Below are 26,378 nucleotides of genomic sequence, written 5' to 3'. Positions count from 1 at the left end.
TGATGAAGTGTATATATCATGCTACCCCTTTCTCTCTTCTTCCTACTCCCAGCATCTCTCTCTCCAGAACACTCAGACGCCTTCACTCTTCACCCCGGTGGTTAGCTCCTCCCTTGCTGTAGAGGGTCAAAGTTCAGGAACCCCAGTCATCATGTGCCGTAGTCCCACAGGTAACCACACCCAGCCGATGGACACACTCACCTGTCTCTACCAGTAACTCAGCAGGTACAAGTTTCTTTATATATGCTTGTTTGTTTGTAAATGTTTATTCACATGTCCATTTGTTTGTTTTTCTCTTTTTAACCAAGAATTCAAGAATAAGAACTCTCCCAGGTCCAACTTGAAGTTCCGTTTTGACAAGTTGAGCCACTCTGCAGCGGTAAGTGTTATCTCTACATACTGTGTGTGGGTCTCTGACCAGCATGCCAGTATCTCACGTGTGTGAGTGTGTGTGTGTGTGTGTGTGCGCACGTGTGTGCGCGTGTGTGCGCGTGTGTGTTTTGAACCTGTGTATGAGTCATCAGCCTCTCTCTTTTCAACAGGGACAGTAGGTGGTGAAAAAAAGAAAATAACGGGCTGAGGAAAGGAACCTTTAGAGTCTCAACTGAATAAGAAGATGAGCAAGCATCAAGATGGACAATAGTTGAGGAGACACACAGGCAGAGGAGGCTTGATCTGCTCCCCCAACCAATCACACACACACACACACACACACACACACACACACACATACACAAACACACGCACACACACACACAGGCAATAACTGAGGAGGTGTAGAGGCAGAAAAGGCTTTTTTGCTCCCCCAACGTACACTATCACACACACACACACACACACACACACACACACACTTTCAATACATACACTACAGAAAGAAAGAAGGTTGGAGACCCAGGCAAAGTTGTGCTCTGTCAAAGGGGGGCCGGTTCTTATATACGGCATTGGGGCTAACGACCATCTTGGAAATGGAGAGATAGCTATTGCTTGCCATACAACTCTTTACAATCAATTGGAGTCCCACAATGCGGGGTCGATGAGATTCCATCAGGTGAAATAAAGACCTGTTTTTGTTGTAAATATTATAGTTCTATGTCTGAAACAATTATCCCTGCAAAAGAAAGCAGTACGTTCTACTGCATTGTGATGTCAAGTCCAAGGAAAACTGAAAAAAATTATATTTTGCACTAAATGACACATACCTGTTGTGGATATTTCCCAGTGAATGATATTTATACGTGTCATGTTGCACATATTGATCATTTAAAAAAATAGAGCACACAATATAATAGTGATTTCTATTCACTCATCTAACTGCACTGAAAGCATGGAGTACTCACTTATTTTGTAATCATGCATCTGCCCTCACTAAATCCGATCTAGTTTCCTGAATTAAGAAATTGTGTACAATTATTTTCATATAGAATATATATGTAACATTATTGCCTCTGGATTCATATGTACAGTGTACTGTATGTGGCTGTATAATGAAAGACAATAGCTGTGAATGTTTTCTGGTATCTATGTTTCACACTTGATATAATTGTACAGTAGTGCTCTAGGGAACATATCATGTTGCCTGTGTCCTTCTAACCTGGCTATGGGGAACATCAGGACCCTAATTCACACTATAGAGCCAAATCGAGCTGAACTGTACTGGGTTGGCCTGGTTATGCATCCACCATAGCTGCTGCAACTGTGCTGGACAGAACAATGTGAAACGAAAATATCCAAGCTAGCACAGTACAGTTGAGGTTGGCTCTACAGTGTGTAAAGCCCCAGGGTGTGCAGGCTTCGTTCTATCCCAGTACTGACACACTTGATTTCACTAATCATCAAACCCTTGGTTAGTTGAGTCAGGTGAGAGATGAGATGAGATGAGATTGAAAAGATTGTACTTTATACAGGTTTTACAAAATTAAGAGGTACACAGTAAAAACCACTGACACATAACACAATTCACATCCATATTGCACAAGTTAGTATTAAGCTGGAACAAAAGCCTGCACGCTCTGTGGGTCCCAAAGAATAGACATGACATATTCATAAACAGTTAATGGGTTTGACTTTTACTTTTTAATTAAGGCTGTATTCCAAAGCATTGTTGAGAATGTCCTTTCTCTGCAGTTAACCTCTAGTTCTAAATGACTTTAAATGTGTTATATTGGTTGCCCTCTTATGTTATGATTTAACATAAACGTGTACTTGCAGTATGTGCCAATGGATAATTTGCTGAATAAAAATGCAGTATTATTCTGTGTCTAGACCGTGTCGCTCCTGTCTCAGTTGACAATTCAATGAACACAATACACAGAAGGAAACAGTCTGTTGGAAAAAATCATAATATTGTAGAACACAAAGGACCCGTTTCAGTCAAATTCGGTCGCAGGGCTGTTTCTTAAAAAAATACCCTCTGCTCTTGTTCTTAGAATGTATAGCTTTGGATTCATGACCTCAATAAAATAATGTTTACAGTGCGATGTAATCATGTGGCGATTAACGGTTTTGATTGAATATCCCTGACGTGAGTTGCATTCAACAAGTCGTTCCCAACAGATTGCAACATAAGGTTGCCGAATATTGTGACTGACGTAGCATAAAATACAAAGCAATATTTTGCGATGTTGCTTTTGTTTTAAAATCTTTCGCAATCGATACATGCATATTCGAAGAGGGGGGACATTAGTGTGTCTTAGTACAGAGAGGGAGTCCTTGCTTTGGACCGGTTGATTAGAGTGGAGAGAACACTTGATCAGCCAGTTAGAACGCTTGTTCCGTTTTTAGCAAAGGACACGCATTTTCCAGTTCCTGCTCTTGTTAAGCGGAGTGCTACCACCATGGCGGCAGTTGGGAGCTTACGGGTGTCTGTGAAGTCAGACAGCGGTTCCGACCACTCAGAATCAGACTCGGATTCAGACTCGGACCGAGATGCCCGTGAGTCTGAACCGATGGAAGTGGAGGAGGGCGAGCTTGAAGTGGAAGACATTCCCGTTAACCGATCGCTGAAGGAACTGTTGCCGGTGAGTGAATTAGGCCTAACCAGACCACGGACTTGCGTGCCTTAATGGCCTTGGGATGGTGCTGCCTGGAGTATGGCATTCTAGGCGTGCTGGCTTAGCTAGCTAGCTACTGTAGCTTGTTTAGCTACACCTGTCTGTTTTGGTTGGTATTGTATTATTTTCTAAAATGTGTTTATTTTCCTGCATGCACGGCTAAAATTAGCTGCCTACGTCTTTCTCTGTCTAAAAATTCACGTAACGCAAATAGCTAGCTTATAAACCTTCGCTAATGTTTGGCTACATGATCCAGTTAGTTACCAAGACTAGAGGACTGCTGATGACCTATCTCTGTCGATGTTGTGTTGGCAGTGTAGTATGCTCTAACACACATACAAATCGCTCATGCTGTAACCATATTAGCTTTCTGGCTGGAAAATAACAGCACATAAAGAGCAGGATATTTCATATCAGTGACAGTGTGCATGCCCAAAAATGACCACGTTAACTACAATATCTATTCTATATCTGTTCAATTCAGTCACGTTGTTATCCCAGGAGGGAAATTCCTTGTGTATTTAGGAGTTACAAAATGTAAAAAGTACTGAAACACTTACGCAGACATAAACATCACACGTTTGACCAAAAAAACTGAAACTGCTATAGTAGCTTGTCTTTCAGCCAATGTTACCCAGGTTGTAGCAACGATGGCTCAAGCAAGGAGTGTATTCCTGAATACAGTGGTGTTTCCCTTTGCCAGCTGGTGTGCCTATTCTTATGTAGTGTGTTTTTTTCCAGGACACAAGTCGGCGGTATGAGAACAAAGCTGGCACATTTATCACTGGAATTGATGTCACGTCCAAGGTACACAACGTCTGTTAGATATTGGTAAAAACATTCACACTCACCTCTAGTATCACCAAACAGGGGAATGGTCAATCATGACCCTGTAGCCCGTCTTGACATTACCAAGTATGTGTAATATGTGTATATGTGTGTGTTTATGCTGTTTATAGGAGGCAATTGAGGCGAAGGAGAAGAGAGCGAAGCGGTTCCATTTCTGTGCAGAAGTCAACCTGGCTCAGAGGAATGTAGAGCTAGACAGAGACACGATGAAGAAAGGTAGAGCCTACTAAACAATGACTCAGCACTGCCCACCCAAGTAAAAGCTCTCACCTCCGAAACCCCATATAAAGCAACACTCAAGCTCATTCATTTGTTCTTTCTCTCTCTCTCTCTCTCTCTCTCACAGCCATCCCTAAATTGCGTTTAGAGGCGTTGTATGTGGCAGGTGTTGATGACATGAGCACCCAGGAAGTGTTTGGTTACTTTAAAGAGTACCCCCCAGCACACATTGAGTGGATCGACGACACCTCCTGTGAGTAGAGCGCGCACACACACACACACACACATTGAGTGGTTCAATTGTCAGGCAAGCCCTTCGTGAGCTTGAACCCCCCTAACAATACATTGGATTTAAAGCCCCTTTAAAAAAAACTAAAAAACAAGGACACTGTAAAGCAAAAGAAGAAAAATAAACAAGAACAATTAAAGGTGGAGTCTTTCACAGTAATGATTTGACAACATTGTTTCCCAGGTAACGTTGTGTGGCTGGATGATGTCACTTCCACCCGGGCTCTCATCAACACCAGCTGCATGCCTGACCCAGAGGTGGTTGCCACAGAGACAGACAGCGCCAAAGACCCAAGTCATCCTATCCAGGAGAACAGGGGTTAGTGTCTGACATATGTGTGTCTGTGTCCTTATACTGTGCTGTTTGTGTGTATGTTTGGCTTATGGAATTCTGTGTCTGTGTGATCAGTCTTTCTGTGTCAAGAGTGTGTGTTTTTCAACATTGGCATATATGTACCTGATGTTTTTCACTAAGAGCTGTTTGCTTTGCTCAGCCCGTAGAAGCCGAAGCTCTGATGACGATGATGATGATGACGAAGAGGGAGAGGTGGATGAGGAAGAGGAGGAGACTGTGAAGGAAAAGAACAGTGAGGAGAGTGAAGGGAAAGTCAGTGAAGGAGAGACAGAGAAGAAAACAGAACCCGAGACTACCCAGGTAAAAGAGTGTGTCTGTGTGTGTGCGCGTGCGTGTGCATTTAAAGTTTTTAAATGCACGTAGTGGTGTGTGTTTGCTGTCTCAGGTATCTTTTGTGCGTGTGTATTCTGGTTGCCTGAGTGTTGTATGTGTGTTTCAGGTGGACTTGTCTCAGGCAGAGACAGAGTCTCTGCTACGGAATGAACTGCGACCAGCGACCAAACCCTTCAAAGGCAACAAACTCTTCCTGAGGCATGCCACTCATGGTGAGAAGACACACTTCACACACACTTTGAAAATGGATTTGATGTGTGAAGTACAAGAGTTTGACTGCAGAGTTTGACTGCTTGCCTTTTAGATGACAAGAAGGAACTTGGAGCTGCAAGGCGAAGTCGATATTACATGAAGTATGGCAACCCAAACTATGGAGGCATGAGGGGCATTCTCAGCAACTCCTGGTAGGAACATCATTGCTTATTTCTTTTTTCTTTTCTTTATTGGGATAGAGACAGTAGAGATTGACAGGAAGGATGGGAGAGAGAGGATGGATGACATGCAAGATAGGTTGAGGGTCAGAATCGAACCAGGAACCTTGCGATTACGTGGTAAGCGCATTAGTGTGCTACGCCACTAAGCTCCCCAACATTGCTTATTTCTGACCAAAATGGTTCTTATATTGATATACTTATCCTTAACATGGATTTTCAGCTAATTTGACTGGAAGGGGTTTTAATTGTGAAATCATTCATTTGATAAACCATTCAAATATGTGAGATACCAAAACTAAATTTCCCCCCCTCTCTCTCACTCACAGGAAGAAGCGATTCCATACACGCAGAGTTCAGCGAGATGTCATCAAGACCAAGAAACCCCTTATAGGAGACAGCATGGGACACACACCGCCCTATACACACAGGCACTCTGGTAAGAACACCCACACCCACACACACTCTTGGGTATGACACTCGGGTCACCAGGCACTTAAATTCACCTGCAGATATGCAATGTCTATGTATCAACCTGTTGCTTTTAGTTTAGTTGAATCTGTTTATTGAGTTGTGAGTCAATGCTCTCACTTACTCTGCCTTCCCTTTCTCTCTCTAGCTGACCTGGTGAACCTGCCAGAGGAGCCTATCGAGGAAGAAGAGGAGGAGGAGGAGGAAGAGTGCGAGGAGGACATGGACTCAGATGACAGGGTGGTTGAGTACAAGGAGAAAGGGGAGAAGGGGGGAGCGGTACGCGTGGGGGGGACAGGGGGGCTGCGGAGTCGGGGGGCTAGGTCCTCATCACCTTCCTCAGACTCAGACGAGATGGACTATGACCTGGAGCTGAAGATGATCTCCACCCCATCCCCTAAAAAAAGCATGAAGATGACCATGTACGCCGATGAGGTCGAGACCAACCTCAAGAGCCTACGGTGGGTGGCCTATTCCTGGAACACAGTTGCAACTATGTCATTTTCTATGTCTCTTCCTCTGGAACTGGCGAGAGGCAGAGTTAGTCGCATCATTAACTACACTGTAAAGCACTTGAGTTTGAAAAATACTCGGTTGATATAATACATTGTTTTCCTTCCTATTGTTTGGCAGTTTGAGCTGGAACATGTACTGTAGTTTGTGTGCAGGGTTTGTGTGTGGGACCCTCCAATAGCTCTCCAGACTCCACATTTTGGCCGATATAGTGATGGTTGATGTTTTCCCTTGCGACGTTCAGGCACTCAGTGCGGAGTGACAGTAGCTCGGGCAGTGGTGTCCGGAACCGGATTGGCAGCGGAGGAGGATCATCAGCAGGTGGGACTAAAAGCATGGCAGAGAAAGTGACAGACGTGAGGCAACTGCTTGAGGAGAAGAGACAGGGGCTCACCCAGAATAGACACCGCCCTCCTGTGGCCACCACCGGAAAGACAGGTCAGTCTAATTTAGTTTCGTAAGACATTATTTAACCCACATGGGGCAATTGTACTTGGCAAAGCATAGTTTGGGTTGGATTGTGGGTACAGAACAGTACATCCTACTCTTCTGATGGTATAATTAGTGTAGACTAAATGACACTATATTTGTTGTTTGTGTGTCTGTAGACGTGAGGCAGCGATTAGGGAAGAGGGCTTACTCCCCAGAGAGACGACGCTCTTCCTCCCCCGTCACCCTCAGAGACTCACCCCCTCTCAGAGAGCCAACCACGGATGTGCACAGCCGACTGGGCATGGCCAAACAGGACACCCGTGGCCTCTACTCTGATACGTCCAAAGACAGGAAAACGGGTACTGGCAGAAAGCAACAGACATTAATCTCTCAGCACACCAACAGACATGCATCTTTCCATTTCTTATGCCAATTTCTAATAGCAGACATAATGTGAATGAATTGTGTGGCAAAAACAACAACTTATTCCTATCTATTTCCTGTCACCAGTCATTGGCTATGTAACTTGGTTGATAAAGCACTGATGAAACCATATTCATGGAAACTCTTCTCATATCCCTTCCCTGCCATTCTCTCTTCCTTCAGGTCGTTTGTGGAGCAGACTCGGACCCTCTCAAAAGGACCAGACACCCGAGCGGAAACCGTCCAGTCGGGGAGCAGGCTTGGCAAGCGCCAGGGTGGCAGGACGGGGGGGAGAGAAGGGCGAGGAGGGTGAACATGAAGAGGAGGATGACTCTGCGCTCCAGCAGGTGTGGGGGGCCATGATCAAACAGAAGGAGCAACAGTCCCACAAGATGAAAAAGAGTCGCCTGGACAACCTGCCCTCCCTACAAATCGAGATCAGCCGAGACAGCAGTAACGGATCTGACTCGGACTCCTGAGAGAGAGTGGGAGAGGTGGGAGAGAAGATGTGGGGTGGGGGGGGGGGGGGGGGGGGCAGGGCAGAGAGGGGGTGGAGAATGTGTGGGGGCAGGGGAGAAGGATGGCAGAAAAGGTGACCATCACCACCTCTATCCCTCTCATCTTACCCCACTCTATGGAGAGAACTCTTTTGACCGTTATGGGCCACAATATGCTTTTTCAAACGGGAGGTTTTTAAAAGAGTTTGAAGAGGCAGACTCTTCAAAAAGAGAAATGAGAAAAGAAAGCTGGCGAGCGATATAGAGATGTGCTCTTATGTTAGTCTGGGCATTTTCTGTTTGAGTCACATCTTAGAGGCCCATAGGAGTCGTGTTCTGATCAGACAAGTTGCGACTTTTCACCTTCTGATACACATCAAGTAATGTTCAATTGAGCAATATAATTTAAGTGTATTTCCTGTGTGAAGTCAACTGCAGAACTGTGATGATGAGAGACTGAGGCAGATACTGAGCTAGCTTGCTCTGTGTGGAACCATACACTGTATTGTATGTGATATCTATGTGTGAGTGACTTTGAACAACACTATTTGGTTTGTGGCATTTTTGTTCCTTTGTTCCAAAAGCTGGGGCCATATAGACTGCACTCAATGAATCAATTCTCTACTGAAAGGTTTTGTACCGTCTGACTGTTGGTATTCTGTGCAAATGGCCAATCTGAAATTACTATTAGCTATATTATTCCACATGGAATAGCCTACATTCCCAGATCAGAAATAAAGAGAGAATTTTTTTTTAAACTGCTTGTGTTATGATTTATTATGGACCTTTATTTGAATACGGCACAATTCTAACCTGGGGAAGATGTGCAGTAGAGATGGGGTGAATTTGCAAAATTGGCCATAGTGGTGTGAGGGCCAGGTCAGAAATGTGGTCAGGACACGATCTGTCGTGTGAACCCATAACCACCTGCATTAATCTAGCTTTTTTCCAGCTTTGTTTGTCGCCTAGTGACTGCAACCACAACATTTGCTTCGAGTTCCTATGGGACACTATAAACTTCTAACTGACCACAAAGCTCAATCAGAGGCTAGTATGAAGAGGTCACACACCGAAACAGCGGTTGTCAATGGGTTGCTTTGAGTTCCTGAAAATGAATGGCTTCCTCAACAAAAGGTAGATCATGAGTTAGCTGAAAGCCCCGTCAATAGCCTTTTAACCAGGCAGCTCACAACACAAAGCCATCTAAAAATAAATATTCCCCTTGCAGACAGCGTTCAGTAACAACAGCTTCAGTTACTAAATTGAAAAACAGTAAGACTTTATGGCGTGGGGCTTTGCTTCGGCATGATTAATAAGAACGTGCATGTGTATGGCGTAGTCTTTTGTTAAAATATTATGCAATACATTTGACTTTGATTGGCTGACTTAAGTTGTCGTTAACGTTTTTGACCAATTATAGTAAAGGAAAGGGGGGAAAACATGCGCACGCAAGTCAAACTAGACAACGGAAGGACAGTGACGTGAGGTCGTATATAAACTATTTTGTATGACGCGGTAGTTGGTCGAGTTCGTTTGCAGCAGCCATGTTCTAGCAGAAAAAAAAAAAGAACGGAGGAAACGTTGATTACCGATGTAACGAGAAAACAGAAGAATTTGTATCGAATTGGAAAATAAATAGGAACCTAATGTGTTCATGGACTGCCTCGTAATAAATGGTTATGTAAAAGATAAGATTGGTTTAGTATTTCACCGATCACAGATCGCAAAGATGGACGACGACGCGGCGAGGGAAGATGCCTGCCGAGAATATCAGTCCTCCCTCGAAGATTTGACATTCAACAGTAAACCTCACATCAACATGCTGACCATTCTGGCAGAGGAGAATCTGCACTTCGCCAAGGATATCGTCGCAATAATTGAAGCACAAATCACCAAGGTTTTTATGAATATAGAATTTTCAATTTCAGCTACTAAACTTCGATTGAAGTAGGCCTGTTAGCTGACGTTAGCCGTAGCTAAAGTTAGCTAGCGAGCTATGAAACAGCTGGTCATCATGACAACATGGCGCGGCAACATTGTGTGTAGCTTAATCGCTGTGCTTATAGCGACGTACAGGTCAGCAGTATGACATTAGTTTCGTTGATATCGTTAGCTGTCATTTATTTACTTGTTTTACTCGTTCTCGCAGTTGATGGTAGTTAGTTGATTACTTGTTGGTCAAGGAGTAGTCTCCTTTTTGAGTATTGACAAGCGAGACTAACGTTAGTCAAGATTCCACTAGTTGGACAATGCTCCACACGTGGTTTCGGCCTTATAGTTTTGGTCACTAAGCAAGTTATCGCAATACATATTTCCCCTTGTCTACTTGCTATAACGTGACGAAAATATAATGTAGGCTAGGTGACGTTACTTGCAAAGCGATCGTTTTAGTTTAGCGTTTTAACTTGCACTGCTAGATAAATGGAAATACTGCTTTGAAATGATAGCCAACGTTAGTTAAATGTAAGTGCCAATGTCCACCGCACTCTTGGCTGTGCTTTGAAATACCCTCTTTAACCAATCAGACAAAATTCCCTCAATCACATTTGAAGATAATCGAAACGTGTAGTGGTGATTCTTGTAGTGAAGTTCACTGGTCAATCTTTAATTTTGACTGATCAGCCATACCGATTTTGATATAGTTGTCGAGTGAATTAAACATTTGAATTTTGAAATGTCAATGAATGGTAAAATGTGATAATAAAAAATATGAAATGTGCTTTTTGTCTTTTTTATTTCCCAGTGTAATTTATTGGTACGAATCTCAGGGCATTGCCTAAATGGTGTAAATTCAGTGTTTGATCAATGTGATCATTGGCACTCAATAGAATGAAGCATTGTCTATTTACATGGCAGTGTCTCCTGTGCCTAGTATTGGTTACCCCCAGCGTTTTATTGACATGTGGTTTGGGTTACTTGTCCTTTTGAATCCTGACCACTTAAAAGTTGAGTCCCTCTAAGCCATTGGCATTTGTTGTCACAAACAATCCTCCAGAGTTATCTTCCATCTTGCAATTTCAATTTTAAAATGCAAGAAAAACAAATCATTCTCATCTCCTATCAACTTCCCCCTAATAGGTATCCTGTTTTTTCTAAAAGGGAACTTATACTTCTCAAAATGGACTGTTCCAGAACTTACCCCCTCAGTGGGATGGTGACTCAATGACTTTATACACTAAAAACGGTAAAGGTACAAAGAGTGGCCTCTAGGCAACAGACACTCTTTGGAGGTAATTTAAAAAGGTGTCATGCAAAAGAACTGAACATTGCTGGTGGATGGATCATATTTTTCACTTTTTTGCTGCCCTCAATGCAAGACACCAACATAGCCTATTGGTTATAGGTGCACAAGATACTTTCTACAGTGTTTTGATCCTGAAAGAAGAGATGCTTTATTTTTTTATTTTTGGGGAATATTGCCCTTTTCCTTTTGGATTTTTGAACACAGACTGTTTCTCTAAACCCCCCCCTGTTCTAAGATCGTGCATTGCACAACACTCCTGTACATGTGACTCTGATACATCTTTTTGCAGCTGCCTACATGACACACCTTTTTATTATTCTAAACTTTTTGTTCTAATTTATCACAACATGGATCAGACTATTTTTCCCCCTTTTTTTTTGGGATATGATTTTTCCAACTTTAACACATGGTTACAAATTACCTTTTGTTTTGTATGATGTTTACTTTGTGTGATGCTTTTAACATTTTGAACTGTTGATTTAACCCCTGTTGTTTTCTAAACTTGTCAAGTTTTCTATTACCCTAGGCCCCAACTGCGGAGAAGCTTCCAGTTTTGTACTTAGTGGATTCCATAGTGAAGAATGTTGGAGGCGAATACCTTGCGGTGTTCGCTAAAAACCTAGTCACTTCATTTATATGTGTTTTTGAAAAGGTATATACTACTTTCTATTTTTGGCATTCTTGAGGATTAATAAGCACCTTTTTAAATTAGCTGCATAATGTTTCTCTCACTACTGTGATGCTTGCTTGTTATGTGTAAGCTCTTGTATAATGCAATTATGCATTTTACTAATAAAATGGCCTGGTTGTGTGAGTCCCCTTTGATTTGGGGAAGTGCTTGATTCTAAATTATCTTCCTAATGAATTGAGATTTCACAGTAAAATGCATTGGTGAATACAGGATTGTTAATCTATGCTCAAAGCACGTTTAGAAAAATGTTGAGTAAAAATCAGTTTTGTAAGCTTAAAGAAAATACATTGGTACAATTGAACCACATTGAGTGCTCAAATGTAAGTTTTACTGTATTAGTATTTTGAAAGCAGAATGTTCTTGTGCTGTGCTGTGTGCAGTAGCATTTGGAGCTGTGGTCCAAGCTGTGTCCTCTCTTTATAGGTGGATGAGACCATTAGGAAAAGTCTGTTCAAATTACGCTCCACCTGGGATGAGATATTCCCGCTGAAGAAACTCTATGCTCTCGACGTGCGGGTGAACTCCCACGATCCAGCCTGGCCCATCAAACCACTGCCACATAATGTGAACGCCAGCATTCATGTGAACCCCAAGTTTTTAAAACAGGTATGTGTTTATCTGTGTGTGTGTGCCACTAAGGGAAGGATATACTGTGCTCAAATGTGAATCCCATCTTTTACTGTGCCATAGAAACTCGTCACTCTTTCAACAAACCCTAAACCTAACAAACAGTGCTTTTTTCTTTACCTGTTTCGACTAACACTGCTGCATCTTAGAAACAGCATCAACCCTAGTTGTGTTTATCTCCAGCAGGAGGAGGTGGTCTCTCCGAGGGCCAGCACCCCTCAGCCTGTGGCCCCTGCCCCTCAGCCTCCCCCTAGCGTGAGCGAGAAGAACATCACCCAGGAGAAGGCGATCAGGCAGCAGCTGCTGGCCAAGCAGAAACAGCTCCTGGAGTTGCAGCAGAAGAAGATTGAGCTGGAGCTGGAGCAGACCAAAGCACAACTGGTGAGACTAATTCACTCAATCAAATTTCGATTTGCATTTGTCACCGAGTGCTTAACAGCAACTCGGGCCTGTTCAAACTATGAGCATATATGCTTAATTAACACTCATTGAAATGTGTATTGTTATGATTTATTTCCTTTTACCCAGTCTCTTTATTGTGATTTTGCTAAAGCAGATTTGAATTAAATTTCTTATCCTATTGTTCTGTTTCAGGCTGCAAATGTAGTATTACCCACAACCCCTCCAGCAGTCAGTGCTCCAGCCCTCCATACAACAGTGCCAAAGGCCACTCCGTCTGCCCCGGTCATCAAGCCCTGGATCCCTCCTCACTCTGACAGCAAACCCCCCACCCGAGACCCCCGTCTCAACCGGACAGGCCCGCCGGCCCCCCAGGTCAAAGAGCAGTCCAGCAGTAAGAAGGACAGCCACGTTATGGGAGTGCCTCCACACACACCAGAGAAAAGACTGACAGAGAGGCCTGGAAGGCCTGAGAGAACCAGGCTGCCCAAGAAGGACCTGGTGGAGGAGAAGCCCAAATCTAAGTCTCTGTCACCCATGGGTAAAGGTGTCCTGGGGAAGAGCAAGCACTCTGAATCAGAAAATGTGAAGTCAGCAGACACCAGCAAGAAGGACCCCAGGCTGCGGAAACACCTCCATGAGAAGGCTGACCAAAAAGAGGAAGAGGTGAAGGAGAAGAAGAGATGCACTGAAAAGAAGGAGAGGGAGGAGCCTGTGAAGGCGATGGAGACCCAGAGGTCCGCCAGGGGGAAGCTGGCTAACGGCTCGGTGAGCAAACACGATCGCAGCGAGGCGCACGAGAAAATGGACTTCAAGGTCGCTGGAAACGCCAGGACCAATGCCAGGAAACGCACTCGCTCCCGCTCGCGGTCCCGATCCCTCTCCCCTGCAGTGCACTCCCCAAAGAGGAAGGACAGAAGATCACCCAAGAACAGAGACAGGAGTGACTCCTCTTCTCCCCCACCTCCTCATAAGCCTGGCAAAGGAAGGCCGTCTGGTGGCAAGCACTCGCACACAGACGAGCACGGGACCCCCAGAGAGGAGAAGGTCACGCCCAAGAAGAGCTCCTCTGAGCCCAGGAGAGCCAAGAGACCAGCCGAGGAGAGGCAAGCTGAGGCCAGGGACGCACACTCCCCCCGCATTTCGTCTTCCCCTCGCACCCCCACAGAGGGCAAAGACACTAAGGAGAACACCCACCGCTGGAGGAGTGGATGGGAAGAGAACAAACAGTGAGTACATGGATGATGTATTGCCATGTAGTTAGCTGTGCTAAAAACACTTTCCATTGGTGTTGTCTCAGGGTGTCTTATCTGAGCAGTTTCATGTGGTCCATCTGAATCTGAACCCTCATCACACCCTCTGTGTTCAGTTAAACTTTATTTAACCAGGATACTCCACTCGGTAACATTGTCACTGCTTTCCAGGGAGCCCTGGGCAAAGCTGTGTGGTTATCTGTTGTGAAGTTCCTTCTTAACCACTACTTTCGCCTCATGTCTACTCCCTCAGCCTAAAGCTATCAACTGAGCCTTATGGGAAACCTGGCCCTCAGAGACCAAGGGCGCACTCGAGCGGCCAGAGGCCCACCACCCCCCGCACCCCCAAACCACACCGCCTCAGTGTCGACGCCAACCTGCAGATACCAGAGGCACTCAACTCCGCCAGCAAGAGGGACCTGCTTAGAAAGGTATGCTTGTCTAACATATCAGCTGTTTTTGTTTTGAGTCATAACTGAATTGAGTAATCATCTCAGACTTATTGGTTGACGACAGGATGACATTTACTCTATTTTCACTCTATATCTTCTGTTAGTTTTGCATTTGAGTGAACGTATCAGGTAATAACATAAGTAAAGGGGTGTTCACCAACAGTACCCCTATTTCCCTGAGTTGCTGCTTATTTTGCCTCTCCTCCCCCCCTATTCCTACAGGCCAGTAAACGACTGGAGAATGGAGAGATCTCTCACGATGACTTCCTGAACGTGGCCCATCAGATCAAGCAGCTCTTCCAGTACCAGGAGGAGAAGCAGCGCTCGGACTCCTGGGAAGGCTCCAGCGAGGACGGCCTGCCGTTCCCCACCAAGAAGAAGCCCCTCCTCTCCACCCCTCCATCGGCGCAGCAGGACAGCTTCTCGGATGCTGAGCTCAGCTACTACGAGCACAAGTCCAAGCTGAGACGGACCCAGGTGATGCAGCAGCGGGCCGGAGGCGAGACGTGGGACGAGGAGAGCCAGGAGGATGAGAGCGTCCTGGGGGACCCTATAGTGGGGCGAGCAGGGGAAGCCCCCGGAGCGAAGGCTGGGGGTAGCAGGGGTGCTACGCACCCATCGCCCCTCAAGTTCCCCAGGTTGCCCAGAGAGAGGCTCAGCAAGGAGCCGGTGGAGGAAGAGCCGGCGGCGGCCCCAGCCCAGAAGGTCATGGAGTACAGTCACGGTCTGGAGTTCCCCAAGCTCAAATCATTGCCTGGCCTCAGGTTCAGGAGGAGGGCCGACCCCAGGGAAACCAGTGCTACGGAAAGGCTCAAAGGTATGTTGGAATTCAGGTTTTATGGTAGGAGACATAAGTATGTTTTGTGTCAGTAGTCAACACTATGTATTGGATGCATGCACAGCAAATTGGCCCTGGTATAATAAAGATTGTCTCTGTGGTGACTGACCTGATCCTGATTTATGTTTGTGTTTGGAATTTTTTCACCAGGAGGTGAAAGAGAACGGAACTCCCCACTCAGCGAGCGTAATCAACGCTATGACGAGAGGGAGGAGCCAAAGAGTGGCTACGACGCGCCAAGGCGATATGGTGGGGTACCTGATGCTCGTAACGATGACCCACGCAAGCGCGACAGGCTCCCTCCCAAGCCTGGCCCGGTTCTCCGGAACTCTCCGAGTCCCGTCAACCTCGAGGCAACTGTGAGGAAGTCGCCGGTACCGGGATATGAGCGGGAGCGCCTCTCCCCCCTGGAGAAGCTGGACACTGGAGAGCAGAGTCCTATCCCCAGATTCGAGAGCCCCAACAGCGAGCACTCTGATGACGGACCGCTAGTCATGGAGACTCCCCTTCCTTCCAGACCCCTCCACAGAGGTCCCCTGTCTTCCACCCGCCAACACAGTGACTCCCCAGGACACACACCCCCTCACGTCCCAGACGGGGTGCAGAGAGGAGGACCCCCCTCCCGCTACGATGGCCCGCATAAGGGCCCCCAGTCTGGCTATGATGGCCCTGGTCAGATAGGTCAGCCTGGGAGACCACCTCACAATGTAGGGGGTCGATACGAGGGCGGCTCTGGGCCTGGCAGGTACGACGGACCGGGGGGGTCCCATGGCCCCTCCAGGTATGACGGCCCACATCCACAGGGTCCTGGAAGATTTGATGGACCCCCTCACAATAAGGGTCCAGAGAGGTTTGATGGACCTGGAAGATTCAATGGTCCGTCAATGGCCCCTGGACCAATGAGAGGAGGCCCGCATCAGCAGGGCTCGGGGCGCTACGACGGTCCCATGGGTCAGCAGCCGCCAGGGAGATTTGATGGACATGGTCCAGGTCCAATGCGCTTTGACGGCCCCATGCAGTCTAACCGTTTCGATGGGCCAATGAGGTTCGACAACTCCCACATGCAGCCGGGTCCAGCAAGGTTCGATGGGCCAATGAGATTCCAGCAAGGTCCTATGCGCTTCGATGGGCCTCAGAACCAGCCAGGTCCGATGCGTTTCGAGGGGCCGGTGAACAACTCTGCCCCCATCCGCTTTGATTCCCCAGGCCAGCCCGGACCCATGAGGTATGACATGCCTCTCCAAGGCCTGCCCCGCTTTGACTGCCCCCCTGGCCAGCAAGGCGCTCCACGATACTGCCCCCCACCCAACCTGCAGGCCCCCTACGCCGCGGCCAACCCCAGCGGCCCGCAGCCCACCAACTTCAACATGTCCAACCAACGCTTCCCCGAGCCTCTCAACACTCAGTTTGGTGGCGCCCCGCAGTCGTTCCCAGGGCAACAGAACATGGGGTCACAGGGGGCTAACTTCAATGTGCCGCCCGGTGCTCCCACGTCGGGATTCCCCAACTCGGGGTACAGCCAGCCTGGTCCTCCCTTCTACGCCCCAGGAGCTCCTGTTGGAAACATGAACACTCCTTCACCAGCAGGGAATATGCAAGCACCGGTGAGCCCCTCTCTAGTTTTACGTTTCCTACGCCGTAATAATGATGAATGCATTTGTTGAGTAGTTTGATGGAGAAATTGGTACGTTATTGAATGGCTTAGTCATTGGGCTAACAAGGCTGAACATGTCTGCCCTTGTTTTTCCAGATGAACATGTTGTCTAACATGGGGCAGTCCTTCCTCCCACCAAACACTGTGCCTTTCACCCAACCAGGTAAGTTGCTTTTCACATTTTGGCTGAGAGCTTACATGTGTTCTGAATTCACTTATTTATCCAAATTGTAGGGGGATAAAGGAAGGCTTTATACTGTGATAGTCATGTGTTATCATTTGCTATTGAAGTTCGGTCGTTTGTTAAAAAGATTAGAAATGAGTGAGAATCAAATTAATCATTTATCCTGTTGAGTGACGTATTTATGGCGGGAGGTGTTAATGATTGATGGATTGATCAGTTGATTGATGGTCGACTTCTCTGTTGCAGCTCCTCAGTTCCCTCCCCCGGAGAGTCACTTTGGCCAGGTGGACGTAAACGACCTGCTGTCCAAGCTCATGTCCACTGGGATCATCCCCTCTGGGCCCCCCAAACCCACCCCCACAGACACAGCAGCACCCAGTGGCACAGGTAAGCCCCCCCTCTCCACCTCAGTATGCTAACATCATGCAGACAAGGCATTGTCTGTCGAAGTGATAAGATCCAACATCAATAAGTACACACCCACCCCAGTACACGTGACGTAACTTTTGTGATTGTGGTGTTAAGTGGTTGTGAACTTCCTGCTGTCATGTTAACGTGTTTTGTGTACCGTGTGTTGCAGAGTCGACGGCCACCCCTCCGGCCCCTCCTGTGGTGGAGGAAGAGGAAGAGGAGGAGCAGGAGGAGGACGAAAGCATCCCAGACCTCACTGGCTTTGTCATCGAGGACATGAAACAGTAAGTTCACTCTCCATCCCATCTAAACCTGTTCAATTACCTTCCCCTTACTTTACCACACTGGAATATAATTCAGTCTAGATGTAATTATAGATTTTATTGAAAGTAGGAATTTGGAGCAAGAACATAGAAATGAGTCTTAGTGGTGTCTGCAACTCAAGTTTTGCCTCAGTGTTTGCGATTCTAGAAGCTACTAGTTTAGAATTGAACCTCCTTTCTTGGCATGCACGCTGTTCCCTGTACTCGTGTGTGTATGTGATGGAGGGACAGAAAGTCCAGTGCTATGTCTTCGGTGCCAGAATGTTTCTCGTCTTCTGGTTCTATCCTCAATCGCTGGTACACTCTGATTCCATGTCAGATTGAAATGGACACATCAAGTTTGGTGTAAAGTTAGTGTTAGCAGCCTTGTCTAGCAAATAGCCACGTCTCACGTCTACGTCTGACTCATGATCACGCAAGTCTAGATCACTGAAAGTGACCTTTATCCTTAACCGTCATCTGTGCCCTCCTCCTGCAGGCGTTACGACAGTGTGGTTACTAAGCTCTACACGGGGATCCAGTGCTACTCGTGTGGCATGCGCTTCACAGCCTCGCAGACGGACGTGTACGCTGACCATCTAGACTGGCACTACAGACTGAACCGCTCGGAGAAGGACATCAGCAAGAAAGTCACCCACCGCCGCTGGTACTACAGCCTCACGGTAAGATGCGTACACACACACACACACACCTATAGGCGTGCACACATGCACCTAAACAAACATTATGTGATGTGCACACTGTTGGTACTACATCCTCAATGTTAAACCTCGTATTTTCACCTTCACCCACTCACATGCAGTTCTCACTGATCATGTGAATGTGTGCGATTCCATCTCACGACTCATTATGATGTCTAACGTTGGCCACTTGGTTCTCTTTGTTCTCCCCCCCTCCTCTCTCAGGACTGGATAGAGTTTGAGGAGATCGCCGATCTGGAGGAGCGGGCCAAGAGCACGTTCTTTGAGAAGGTGAACGAGGAAGTGGTGCAGAAAACACAGGAAGCAGCCAAGGAGAAGGAGTTCCAGAGCGTCAAAGCAGCTGCTGATGTGGTAGACGAGGTGAGTGTACAAGGGTTGTGCCCAGATACAACACAGGTTCTGTGTCTCGATTTGGCTATCAGTGTCTTCGGCTTAACATTAAGTTTTGCCTCAATGTTTGCCATTCTAGAAGCGACGCTTAGTTTAGAATTGAACCTCCTTTCTTGGCATGCACGCTGTTCCCTGTACTCGTGTGTGTATGTGATGGAGGGACAGAAAGTCCAGTGCTATGTCTTCGGTGCCAGAATGTTTCTCGTCTTCTGGTTCTATCCTCAATCGCTGGTACACTCTGATTCCATGTCAGATTGGAATGAGGCATGGTAATATGTTTGTCACATCTCTATAGAACAGACAGACAGAGAGGGTTGTGGTAAGCGCTTGGGCTTGTGGCTAAAACTGTCTAGTGGGTGTTATTTGTATTGTGACTGCCTCGAGCCATGAAGGATACAGTTTTTTTTCCCCTCTGCAACACAGTTCAACAGTACTGCTTTGACTAGTTATTCTCAGGCCAACTGTTTTGACTGTACAACATGTTAATTATGGGGTGTAGAAGCTGCAGCCTTCCCAGGTTGCTGTGGCCTGTAACTCAATACAAGTCATGTTGGAGGAGATATTGATGAGGAACTGTGTACGGTAGAATGAAGTGGGATTGTGATTCCCCCCTCTGCTTGTCTCTGTAGACGTGTGAGATCTGTCAGGAGCAGTTTGAGATGTACTGGGAGGAGGAGGAAGAGGAGTGGCACCTGAGGGACGCCATCCGCGTGGACGAGAAGGTGAGAGAGAGCTGCACATCTATCACATCTATCTTCCGCCATAGATTGAAGATTGAGATCTCTTCAGGCTACATTTTAACTGTCCCTCCTAAAGACCTCTTCATCCCCGCTACCCCCCTGTGCAAGTTTCTCTCCTGTAAATAAATTGAAAACAAATTGTTTTAATAATCTTCCTTTCTTCTAGCATTGTGACCTGCCAATAGCACCTGGTCCAAGCATAGATTCATTTTCTTATGATGACTGATGGATAGATGATTCACTTACTTAGTCAAATGTATTTACATAAATGTAAATGTAATGTAAATCACCCCTTACAAAAATCACCCTTAGGTGATCCAACCAACTGTAAACACTCATCCATTAACATGTTGTTTTCCTTCTCTTTCCACAGACATATCATCCTTCGTGTTTTGAAGATTACAAAAATGTAAGTAAACAGTAGACTGCATTGTCTATAATCTTTCTGAATGATCTTTCTGAGTCAAATCAAGTCGACTTAATGATTTGATCTTGACTAAATTAGTTTTCCCTCCCCCCAGACGTCCTCTTTTCTGGACTACACCCCCTCCCCCATCAAGCTGCTGACAGAGAACCCTCTGACTGCATTCATAAAGCGTGAGGTTGATGAGGAGGAGGAGACTACTTCCTGTTGCGCTGTTGTCAAGCAGGAAGTGGAGGCTGACAGCGGTGAGCCCCAGAATGTGAAGGAAGTGATTCAGGTTAAGACGGAGGGAGAAACACAAACGAGTGCAATTTCCTAATGCTGCTTTCTTTCCCCTCCTCTTTTATTGGCTGCTCTCAGCCCTCCATTTGTTTCATAAGGAAGAGATATTTTTATATTCATCTGAGGCGGGGCCCTCAGAATGCCATACTTTGAATACATTTTTGTATTTGGAATCTGCCTGTGAATTTCAGGTGTTTTTGCTGTGTGAATGAATGAAATGAATGCTGAACTGAAAATTGTACCTTGCGAAAATATGTACTTTGGGGAAAAGATGTATGTAAAAGATTTAATTTATAAATAAAGCTATTTTTGGTATTCTTTGTGTAATATTGATAAAGGGTGTACTTTAGAATCCCAGAAGATTGCTTTAATGTGTTTTTCCTTTTCTCCAAGTGAAAATAATTTGTACATAACTTCATTTTGGTTGCTGGGGAAAATTGAAAATTGATTTGACTAATTTGGCTTCTGAACTAGCCCAAGTAGCTGGTGATTAATTTGAAAAGAAGCAGTTTATTTAAACTTACTAATGGTTGTGTTTACAAAAGGTAAGGAATATCCCAACCATTTCTCTAAACTGTTGTGTACATAAGAATTAGCAACTAATGTTTATACAGAGTTATCTGTGATCCTGCTTTCTAGTCGCATTGAGTTGAAAATCTAAATGTTATTTTCAGGGTTTCTTTTTTGCAGAGGTTTCAAAAAGCTATTTTGCTTCGTAATACTGGATACTCAATAAAACAAATCTGAAAATGTGTTTGTGTTTGTGTGAACAGTGATTGGTGTGACTTTCTGTATTGCGCTCCCTGACTCCCCCACCCCCTTACATATGAGTTTTAAGTTGTCACCTATGCTTGAATTCTAAATAAACGTTAGTGGAATTAAAATGTCTGTTTCTTGTCTTTCATTTTGTGTGGTTTATTTACTGTGAATTGGTGTTTGCTAAATTCCATAAATGTAGATGTAAGTCTGTACTCACATTTTCTCAGTCTATTCACTGGTCTTCCCACTTCCATAATGGGGGCTCTGTACTAAGCATTCCTCTCAGTCCAGCAGAGCCAAAACAGTCAAGAGGGTCTGTGTTCCTTAAGGGTCATCTCAGTTTCTAGATATTGACATATGCCACACCAACAGATAACAAAGAGTAGAGTCTGCCTGATAGCCTAGGAATGATGCAAAGACCATATAGATAAGGGTCATAAACAATGCTTTTTGTACCCTTTACACTTTTTAGTTAATAAGAGGTTAGGTTTGTTAAGTGGCTGCATTCGTTTGAGTTCAGTTTACTGCAGTTTACAAAGTAGTGTACGTACATACAGGTCCAACAATTAAACCAGGTGAGGGTTTTGTTTTGTTTCTCCCCATTCCCAGTGTCTCCACTGGCTGCTGTGGCTTGGGGCGGATGCCTCCTGTAAAACTCCTCAGCGATGGACTGCTGCCCACCTGGCTGCCATCAGAGGACAGAGGGCCTGTATGGAGGTACTGCACTGTACTGTACATGTGGTAACAGATGATATGAATGAATTAACTCTAGGGAAAAGCCACTTTTGGGTATTCACCGAATATTGGGTTGTGCTGCCATCTAGTGGATGCATATAAGAAGTACAACCACAGAGATGGAACAGGACGGAGGGAGGGACACAGGAAATGTGCGTAGCTATAAACACTCATCGTTAGCAACAGGTGAAGGGGATCTCTGTGCACTCTCGTCCTTATTTTTTAAAGTCACTAACACACCCAGTCGAAATGAAGAATGCGTCAAAGTCGTCAGGTGAGATTGAATGTGTTTTTTGTTTACTTGCAACCAGTGCATATGAGATTAAGTTGGGACTAGGAGATCAATCACTAGTTTTTACTTGACCTCATAAACCTCATTCAGAAAATTTAAAACGGTTCTCATAGAAAACTCCATATGATTTTCTTATAGGCTACATGTCAGATTTAAATGAGAATAATTAAAACTAACATAGCCCACTGTATGTTTGTGTGATGAACACATCAAATCTAAACGTTTGAATTACTCTTTGACTCTTGGGGGTGCCATAGACATACACAAGTGTACTTTCCAATGTTAAGCTATAGTTTTATGATGTTTATGGGGTGCTTATGGGGAGTCTAGCAGTCCCGGGCACTGGCACTGGAAACCCAAATGAACCCAAACCACTGGCACCGCAAATGTCTAGTATTTCCTCTTTTACTGTAAAACTCAGGCATCACAGAGCGGAGTCCAGCATGTCTGTCAGTGCATGATGCGGTCAGGGCCAGTGACGTCACAGCACTCATGTCATCAGTGAGGGACGGGGCAGCAGGTGTTAATGACGTGGACCAGGAACACAGATTCACACCCCTCCACTGGGCTGCTCAGACAGGCAGTCTGGAGGTAAACACACACCCTACATTAGAAAAGTCTAGTGACTGAGGACCCATCACAACACACACACACACACACACACACACACACACACACACACACACACACACACACACACACACACACACACACACACACACACACACACACGCGCGCACACCGCACATTACTGACTGAGGACAAGGAGGAACAGGCGGGCGAAGCAGGCCTTGAATCAATGACCCTGTGGTTTTAGGGCGAGTGCACTACCTACCACCTGGGGTAGTGTACGCACATACAGGTCCAACAATTAAACCAGGTGAGGGTTTTGTTTTGTTTGTCCCCATTCCCAGTGTCTCCACTGGCTGCTGTGGCATGGGGCGGATGCCTCCTGTAAAACTCCTCAGGGATGGACTGCTGCCCACCTGGCTGCCATCAGAGGACAGAGGGCCTGTATGGAGGTACTGCACTGCACTGATCATAGAAAGCAAAACAATAATAATACAAATAATAATCTGTTAATATAATAAATTAGATACTTCAAACGTGTTATTTTATTAGACAAACAACATCTCTCTCTCTCTCTCTCTCTGTCTGATTGTGAATGTAGCTGGTCTCCAGAGTAAGTGTAACTGGTCTCTCTGTCTCTAGGCTCTGATAGTGAATGGGGTAGACCTGTCTGTCCCAGATCAAAGAGGGTGTACCCCAGCTCACCTGGCTGCAGCCCATTGCCACTCTGACACCCTGCAGACCATCCTACGCACTGGAGCGGTCTGTAGACCTAGACTGTACACACCCACCTGAATATTACAGTACATCAGGGGAGGCTGGTGGAGGTAAACATTGGTGGACGAGCTCATTATCATACATGGAATGGAATGGAATGGAATGTGGAATGGCATTCCTCATTCCATTCCATGCATGACAATGAGGCCGTCCTCCGATTTCTACCTCCACCAGCCTCCCCTGTAGTACATGCACCTTCTTACACAAGGCACCTCTGTCTGCACCTCTTATTCTACCATAATGTTATTGTTAATGTCTCTTTAACATGATGGTAAAGTTACACCAGCTGATCCCAGCCCTCGTACATCCTGCTTAGTGCCCTAAGGCACTCCCTTGATATGAACCCTGGGTGCTGTGTTGTAATGTAGGACCCAGACAGTGTGGCGGGGAACGGTTGGACCCCCGTGCACTATGCTGCCTTCCACGGGAGAGTGGGCTGCCTCCAGGTCCTCACCAAGTGGGGCGGCAGCGTCGACACTACGGACCAAAATGGAAACACACCTGGTACCATGATAACGCTGAAATAACATTACCATAACCATTGAGATAGCAACACTATGGGCTGGATCCTGATTTGAGATGAATGTGCGTAACTCAAACGTTCATACAAATCTCCCATTGACATCAATACATGACTTACACAAAAGTACTAACTGTAACATAATAGATTAGGCCCTAATGTAGTAATACTGAAAGAAGTGGAAATGGTGAGAGTCCTCTTCAACTTATAGGCTCTTTGAGAACTTTTTTTAACTGTGTGTTTGTAGCTCATCTGGCTGCAGGAGAGGGACACGTATTCTGCTTTAAGTTCCTGGTCTTGAAGGGAGGGGGTCTGGTCAGGACTCTACAGGCCAGAAACAACCATGGGGAGAGTCCTCATGACCTGGCCCTGAGGTTCCACAAACACCCTGTGCTCCACTGCATCCACGCTCTGCACCAACAGCCTGACATCTCACAGGAGCAGGACGGTAGCTGGCTTGTTTCTTCTCTTTATTGATCAATCACCTCTGTGATTATAATGTAATCTGCAGCCCTTTTGTTGGGAAGGATATCTCTGAGATCTCTGAGTCGAGCTCAGAGGTGGTTATATAGATCATAGGCCACACACCACCACACATCAATACAGACATCTAAAAAGCATTCAACACATGCTTTAGTCTAGTTATCAGGTCTTAATGGATTGCATTCACAGCATACAGCCTCTTTTCACTAGGTACAAATATCTTGTGATGTTTATGGACTTTGTGTCTCCTGTCAGCCCTGGCTTTCCCAGCTCATGCTGTGGCGTTCCAGGGAGACCTGGCCACCCTTCGGAAGCTCGTGGAATGTGGAGTCGCCAACATCAACGAGAGAGACGAGGATGGAGCCACACCCATGCACAAAAGCAAGAGACTTTAAGTTTCCCTATTTGTTGTATTAATAGGACTGTATTGTCGTGAGCTATGAAGAGGAACATTGACTTTCATCAAGTGAGTTACATTGAATCAGTGGTTATCTCATGGAAGGGAGGGAGAAGGTGAACACAGGTCTCTTTCTGTGATTGTGTCCAGCTGCAGGACAGGGTCATCTGACATGCCTGCAGTGGCTTCTGGAGATGGGAGCGGACCACACCATCAGGAACAATGCAGGGGAGACACCTAGAGACACAGCTAAAAGGTCTGCTTGTACATTGACTAATGTCAGTTGGGGGATATCATTTGAATTTCTGGTTGGGTATAAGTGGTCAGGTTGATCCAGCATGTCTGTGGTCAGGTTTGCTCAGTTGGCTGCTGTTAAGATGCTTGGAGAAGCAGGCTCTGGGGGTGAGGAAGAAGAGGAAGGAGAGAGGAAGATGAGGAGCTACCCTCATCCCTCTGAGGGAGTACCTTGGACCGCAGCACAGAGGAAGGAGGGACGGGGTTAGTGTTTTAAACACAGTTATTCCATTAAACTCTGAAATCACCTCTGACTTCTTTTGAGACACACTGTATGCACTAAAAAGTATATGCGGTGTGTGTGTGTGTGTGTGTGTGTGTGTGTGTTCTTCAGAGAGGGCGAATCAGAGGCTGTTGGAGTTACGGCGGCAGGTGGAGATAGCCCAGAGTAACTACAAACAGCTAGGAGGAGAGCTGCAGGACACAGACCCAGTCGGAGAGGCAGAAAGGTAACACACCTCACAGAAACTAAAAACTCACAGCTTCTGATAAATAAAACATTCTATATGTTTGTTCTGGTTGACTTCAGTATAGCTACAGTAGCTGTAGTATCTAATGTCCTCCAGCTGTCTTGTTAAAGTGCCCTACAGGAACTGCAGGCTGAGCTGGAGAGGGAAAGAGAGCGCAGAGAGAGACTGGAGACCCAGCTAGACGAGCACAGAGCACAGATCAGACGATTACAGCAAACCCTGCAGAGTATTCATGTCACTACGGTAGGGGATGTGCGATCAACACATTTTTTCAGTGAACAGAGTGAGAACCTACTGACTTAGTCATCTCCTAGTCATGTGTTTGAGTCATCATTGCTCATTTTGAAAGTGATGCAAACAAGAACATGGATGTAGGACAATGATGAACACTACAGTGAAAATCATCTTAAATGAGAGACTGCAATAATAAAAGACACACTAAATAAGAGTTGTCTCTGCAGGAGGAGAAAAGACTAGAGGCTACTACACCACCGGAGGCTCCCACTGCAGAGAAGAAAAAACTGAAGAAGAAGAAAATGAGAGAAGTTGGAGGAGTGTTTGTGAGAAAAGTCACGGAAATGTGAGGATGTGAAGATCAGTGTTT

At 45.8% G+C, this 26,378-nt stretch overlaps 4 protein-coding genes across 5 annotated transcripts in view; all 4 read left to right on the top strand.

Annotated features, from left to right (window-relative positions):
- rap1gap2b (RAP1 GTPase activating protein 2b) overlaps positions 1-2,194 on the top strand; it is a 31,205-nt gene extending 29,011 nt beyond the window's left edge. The window contains exons 22-24 of the mRNA XM_083665475.1: positions 53-170; positions 309-379; positions 543-2,194. Coding sequence (XP_083521601.1) covers positions 53-170; positions 309-379; positions 543-551 — 198 coding nt within the window. The 3' untranslated portion in view covers positions 552-2,194. The remainder of the gene's footprint in view (positions 1-52; positions 171-308; positions 380-542) is intronic.
- Positions 2,195-2,799: 605 nt separating this feature from the next.
- Positions 2,800-8,616, top strand: ncbp3 (nuclear cap binding subunit 3). Its single transcript, XM_083665529.1, has 13 exons — positions 2,800-3,020; positions 3,795-3,860; positions 4,013-4,118; positions 4,249-4,374; positions 4,594-4,728; positions 4,904-5,064; positions 5,204-5,309; positions 5,402-5,501; positions 5,858-5,967; positions 6,148-6,460; positions 6,757-6,950; positions 7,121-7,303; positions 7,551-8,616. The coding sequence occupies exons 1-13, from the start codon at positions 2,838-2,840 to the stop codon at positions 7,844-7,846; spliced, it is 2,079 nt and encodes a 692-aa protein (XP_083521655.1). The 5' UTR covers positions 2,800-2,837; the 3' UTR covers positions 7,847-8,616.
- Positions 8,617-9,390: 774 nt separating this feature from the next.
- Positions 9,391-21,033, top strand: pcf11 (PCF11 cleavage and polyadenylation factor subunit). 2 transcript variants are annotated; one of them, XM_083697226.1, is made up of 16 exons: positions 9,391-9,761; positions 11,635-11,760; positions 12,223-12,405; positions 12,613-12,807; positions 13,021-14,054; positions 14,332-14,509; positions 14,753-15,347; positions 15,519-16,972; positions 17,119-17,185; positions 17,453-17,593; positions 17,787-17,901; positions 18,419-18,602; positions 18,846-19,001; positions 19,661-19,753; positions 20,145-20,180; positions 20,293-21,033. In XM_083697226.1, exons 1-16 carry the CDS (start codon positions 9,519-9,521, stop codon positions 20,512-20,514), a joined length of 5,022 nt encoding a protein of 1,673 aa, XP_083553352.1. In that variant the 5' UTR covers positions 9,391-9,518; the 3' UTR covers positions 20,515-21,033. The 2 variants fall into 2 exon arrangements, with proteins under 2 accessions (XP_083553352.1, XP_083553351.1); XM_083697225.1 differs by having other exon boundaries at positions 12,610-12,807.
- Positions 21,034-22,157: 1,124 nt separating this feature from the next.
- Positions 22,158-26,371, top strand: LOC310821939 (ankyrin repeat domain-containing protein 42-like). Its single transcript, XM_083694222.1, has 12 exons — positions 22,158-22,245; positions 22,685-22,854; positions 23,178-23,285; positions 23,476-23,595; positions 23,979-24,114; positions 24,378-24,578; positions 24,854-24,994; positions 25,161-25,266; positions 25,363-25,508; positions 25,639-25,753; positions 25,885-26,017; positions 26,236-26,371. The coding sequence occupies exons 1-12, from the start codon at positions 22,221-22,223 to the stop codon at positions 26,356-26,358; spliced, it is 1,524 nt and encodes a 507-aa protein (XP_083550348.1). The 5' UTR covers positions 22,158-22,220; the 3' UTR covers positions 26,359-26,371.
- Positions 26,372-26,378: the final 7 nt, after the last annotated feature.

This window comes from Argentina silus (assembly GCF_951799395.1).
Source record: "Argentina silus genome assembly, chromosome: 2".
NCBI lineage: Eukaryota > Metazoa > Chordata > Actinopteri > Argentiniformes > Argentinidae > Argentina > Argentina silus.
Note: the sequence above shows the minus strand (reverse complement) of the source record. Positions and strands in the feature narration are given on the sequence as shown.

What these genes read in the sequence shown, in the direction of transcription:
- ncbp3 (XM_083665529.1), top strand. Translation starts at nt 2,838, where the DNA reads ATGGCGGCAGTTGGGAGCTTACGGGTGTCTGTGAAGTCAGACAGCGGT. An exon ending in GAATTGATGTCACGTCCAAG is followed by an intron (nt 3,861 to 4,012) that starts GTACACAACGTC and finishes TGCTGTTTATAG; the next exon opens with GAGGCAATTGAGGCGAAGGA. An exon ending in ACCAACCTCAAGAGCCTACG is followed by an intron (nt 6,461 to 6,756) that starts GTGGGTGGCCTA and finishes TGCGACGTTCAG; the next exon opens with GCACTCAGTGCGGAGTGACA.
- pcf11 (XM_083697225.1), top strand. Translation starts at nt 9,519, where the DNA reads ATGGACTGCCTCGTAATAAATGGTTATGTAAAAGATAAGATTGGTTTA. An exon ending in TTGAAGCACAAATCACCAAG is followed by an intron (nt 9,762 to 11,634) that starts GTTTTTATGAAT and finishes CTATTACCCTAG; the next exon opens with GCCCCAACTGCGGAGAAGCT. An exon ending in GCTGGTACTACAGCCTCACG is followed by an intron (nt 18,603 to 18,845) that starts GTAAGATGCGTA and finishes CTCCTCTCTCAG; the next exon opens with GACTGGATAGAGTTTGAGGA.
- LOC310821939 (XM_083694222.1), top strand. Translation starts at nt 22,221, where the DNA reads ATGAAGAATGCGTCAAAGTCGTCAG. An exon ending in CTCAGACAGGCAGTCTGGAG is followed by an intron (nt 22,855 to 23,177) that starts GTAAACACACAC and finishes CCCCATTCCCAG; the next exon opens with TGTCTCCACTGGCTGCTGTG. An exon ending in CATCTCACAGGAGCAGGACG is followed by an intron (nt 24,579 to 24,853) that starts GTAGCTGGCTTG and finishes GTTTATGGACTT; the next exon opens with TGTGTCTCCTGTCAGCCCTG.